The 3614-nt window shown below is 40.1% G+C and overlaps 1 protein-coding gene and 1 non-coding gene across 2 annotated transcripts; one reads left to right on the forward strand and one right to left on the reverse strand.

Moving 5' to 3' along the window:
- Window positions 1-1075: 1075 nt before the first annotated feature.
- LOC133296882 (uncharacterized) lies at window positions 1076-2404 on the forward strand. Its single transcript, XM_061495927.1, has one exon. It carries the CDS (start codon window positions 1076-1078, stop codon window positions 2402-2404), a length of 1329 nt encoding a protein of 442 aa, XP_061351911.1.
- On the reverse strand, window positions 1466-1572 carry LOC133296886 (small nucleolar RNA R71). Its single transcript, XR_009749568.1, has one exon. It is a non-coding gene; the product is annotated as a small nucleolar RNA R71 (small nucleolar RNA).
- Window positions 2405-3614: the final 1210 nt, after the last annotated feature.

A 3614-nucleotide genomic window follows, 5' to 3' on the forward strand; every position in this document is an offset into this window, starting at 1 on the left:
ATTGGGGATATTGAAGATTCACCAATCATCTATGGAGTTTGGGGGAGTTTTTATATTGTCTTTCATTCTTGATATTGTTATGTCTGGCTAGTTTTATAATTGTGGTAAGGGTCACAACCCTTGATGTGAACCCCTTGTAGTTTGGTTGAAGTTTATGTTTATTTATTTAAATTGAATTTATCTTGTCTTGTTCTTCATTACATAATTCTTTTGGAACTGATCAATCTATTAGGATTGCGAGGGTTAGGATTTTCAATAGGGATATTGGAATTCTAATTCCTGACAAAGGGTAAGATAATTGTTCATGTACGCACTAGGGATAGGCTACATGAACCGCAAACATTAAAGATTCATTGAATTTTAGGGTTAACTCGAAAAGGGATTTCTAAGGGATTAGGATTCTAATAGCGTTAATAAGGTTAAAGTCACTAAGGGATTATGGCTTAACTAATCATATAAAAGATGATGAATCGTTTGATCAATTGAATAGGTAAATGTAAACGTAATCCAAGTTGCAAGGTGGGGATTGAAAATGTGTTTGTTTCTCTTTACCGCAATATTTTCTCAAATATTTTCTCTATCCTTAATCTTTTTGTTCTTGCATTCTGAAAGCATTTTTGGAATCATTTACATTTTTTCTTTAATTGTTTTAGTTTATTTCATGAACCACAATTGTTCTCAACCTATTTTGATTAATCCAACAAGAGAGGAATAGTTATAACAACTTAGGTGCCTCAATCCTCGTGGAGACGATACTCTACTCACTCTTTATTACTTGGTACGATCGGTGCACTTGCCGATTTTACGGAACAAGTTTTTGCCGCCGTTGCTGGGGATTGACTACGCTAAGTTTATTTATAACTTTTTATTTTATTGATTGGATTTTGTGTTACTAATATGTTTGCTTTAGTATATGCGTGGTACAGTTGATCCTGAAACTTTGATCTACGATCCAGAGATAGAAAGGAATGCAAAATGATTAAGACAACTTACCAAGCAGAAGAGGTAAGAAGAGACTTCTACTTCACGTTTTGAAGCAGAAACTTCTACTCCATAATTTGTAGTAGAAACAGAGATGGCAGCTCAATATCCACCGGCAGAGGAGTTGATGGAGTCAGTCTTGGCCCCACAATTCACAAGGCCAAACTCGAGCATTGTCAAGCCACCAATTAATGCCAATAACTATGACATGCAGCCATCACTAATCACGTTGGTGGAGAAAACTCAGTTTGGTGGGGAAGACTATGAAGATCCTCACGACTTCATAGACAGATTTTTAAGGATCTGTGATACAACTAAGCACAACAGAGTGACAGATGATGCAATCAGACTCCGACTGTTCTCGTTTGCTTTGACCAGGAGAGCTCTCAAATGGTTAGATCGACAGGCTCCTAATAGTATCCGCACATGGGACGAGTTAGCGGCCAAATTCTTTGCTGAGCACTTTTCCATGGAAAAGTACAATAAGTTGGTGAATGAAATCACCAATTTTACTCAACAACTAGAAGAGACCTTATGTGCAGCCTGGACCCGATTCCAGGAGTTGATCAGAAAATGCCCACAATATGACTTGCCGGAGGGAAAGAAAGTCAGAGTCTTCTATAATGGGATGACACCAGAATGCAGAATGGTTGTCAATGGTGCAGCCAGTGGAACCATAGGGAAGAAGACAGCAGCTCAAACCTTAGAGCTGATTGATTTTATGGCAAGGAAGGAAAATGCATCTATGACTGCCCAACCTGTTCAGCCCAAGAAAGGAATCTTACAATTGGGGAGCAATGATGCATCACTAGCTGAGCAAAAGGCGATCTCTCAACAGCTAGCCAGTTTGAACACCAAGCTAGATAAAATGCAGATCTCAACAACTAAAGTTAATGTATTCAACTGTGAGTACTGCAAAGAGCCGCATGATACTAATGAGTGCCCGACACTCAATGGAGCTAAACCATTCCAAGTCAATGGAGTGTGGTATGATCCAAGGCCACCACAGAATACCCAAAGTTACCAGAGGAATCAGAATGGCAGCCAAGTGAGCAACTTTCAGAGGAGAAATCAAGGGGGAGGCTTGGATTATAAATCCAACAATTACCTGCAACCTCCTTCTCTTCCACATAAAGAGCCATCAGAGTTGGAGAAGGCAATGCTGCAGCTTGCCAAGACTACAAATGATCACATGCAGAATACTGATGCCTTCATGAATGAGACAAGAGCTTATCACAAGAACCAAGATGCTTCCATCCAGAATTTGGAGACTCAGATAGGTCAGTTATCTAGACAGTTAGCTGAAAGAGTTCAAGGGCAGTTTCCTGGAGATACTATTGTGAATCTTAAGGCAGACTGCAAATCCATTTTAACTAGAAGTGGAATTGTTATTACTCCTCAAGACAAGCCAAAAGTGGTTTAGAAAAAGAAATTTGATGAACCAGAAATTGAGCCAGAGCATGGAAAAGAGGTGGAAATGCCTGCAAGTGAGAAAGAAAAGCCTGCAAAGCAAGAAAAAGAAGAGGCAAAGGAAAAATATGTTGAAGCTCCAAAGAAACTGATGGATTATTCTTGTTTTGAGAAACCTCCTTATCCTATGAAGCTCAAGCAACAAGCACAGAAGCAACAATATGCCAGGTTCATAGATATGTTTAAAAAGTTGCAAGTTAATATTCCTTTTGCTGAAGCTTTAGCTAATATGCCTAACTATGCTAAATTCATGAAAGATTTATTGTCTAGAAAGCATAAGTTGCAGGATTGTGAGATAGTAGCACTTACTGAGGAGTGCAGTGCCATTATACAGAAGAAGTTCCCACCAAAGCTTCAATATCCTGGGAGTTTCAACATCCCAATTGCGGTAGGCAACACTAATGTTGGCCGGGCATTATGTGATTGATGTGCCTCTGGCAAGTGTGTTTTTTCCATGTTAAAATTGATAAGAATTGAGTCATAAGAGAGCAATTTAAATACATATTTGCTATTTATATTGATTCTTTCTATGTCAATAATATTCACCTTTTGGTTATGTTTTTACAGGAAAAAGAGGAGTGAAAATTAAAAATTATAAAAATCCTGTTGACGCGACTGCACACGCACAAATGTATCACAATACAACTACCAGAGACTTGGCGCAAGTTGGCAGCACACTGGCGCAAACCTGCGCCAGATTGCGAACTTTGCAGCGGAGGCCTTGTGCATGGCGCCACTAGGCGCCCAATCATGAAGAACATGGCGCCATTAGGCGCCCAAATATTGAAGAAGAATGGCGCCCATCAGCGCCCAAAAAGACAAAGATGGTGGCACCACTTGGCGCCAATATTGAAGGAGAATGGCGCCACTTGGCGCCAGGTTACGCAATCAGGTGCGATTCTTCGTATTCGAGGCAGCAAGTTGGCGCAAACGTGCGCCAAACCGGCGCCAACTGGCGCCGGGTTGCGAGAAAATAACACCGTCTTTCCGCGGGGGTATTTTTGGAAGAAGGAAAAAATAAGTTTATAAATAGGATCCTTGTGCTAGACCTAGATCATCTAATTCCATTCAGAGGAGGCCGACGGCAGAGCTCAGGAGATTCTTCCACAGTTCTTCTTCTTCATCTATTTCTCTGTAATTTTATGCTTTTATCGAATATTGAA

Source organism: Gastrolobium bilobum, unplaced genomic scaffold (genome assembly GCF_033153095.1).
Source record: "Gastrolobium bilobum isolate Gb01-03AN ecotype WA unplaced genomic scaffold, APGP_CSIRO_Gbil_v1 utg90892, whole genome shotgun sequence".
Lineage (NCBI taxonomy): Eukaryota > Viridiplantae > Streptophyta > Magnoliopsida > Fabales > Fabaceae > Gastrolobium > Gastrolobium bilobum.

Bases quoted from the DNA above. Each gene is read 5' to 3' on its own strand.
- LOC133296882 (XM_061495927.1), top strand. From the start codon at position 1,076: ATGGCAGCTCAATATCCACCGGCAGAGGAGTTGATGGAGTCAGTCTTG.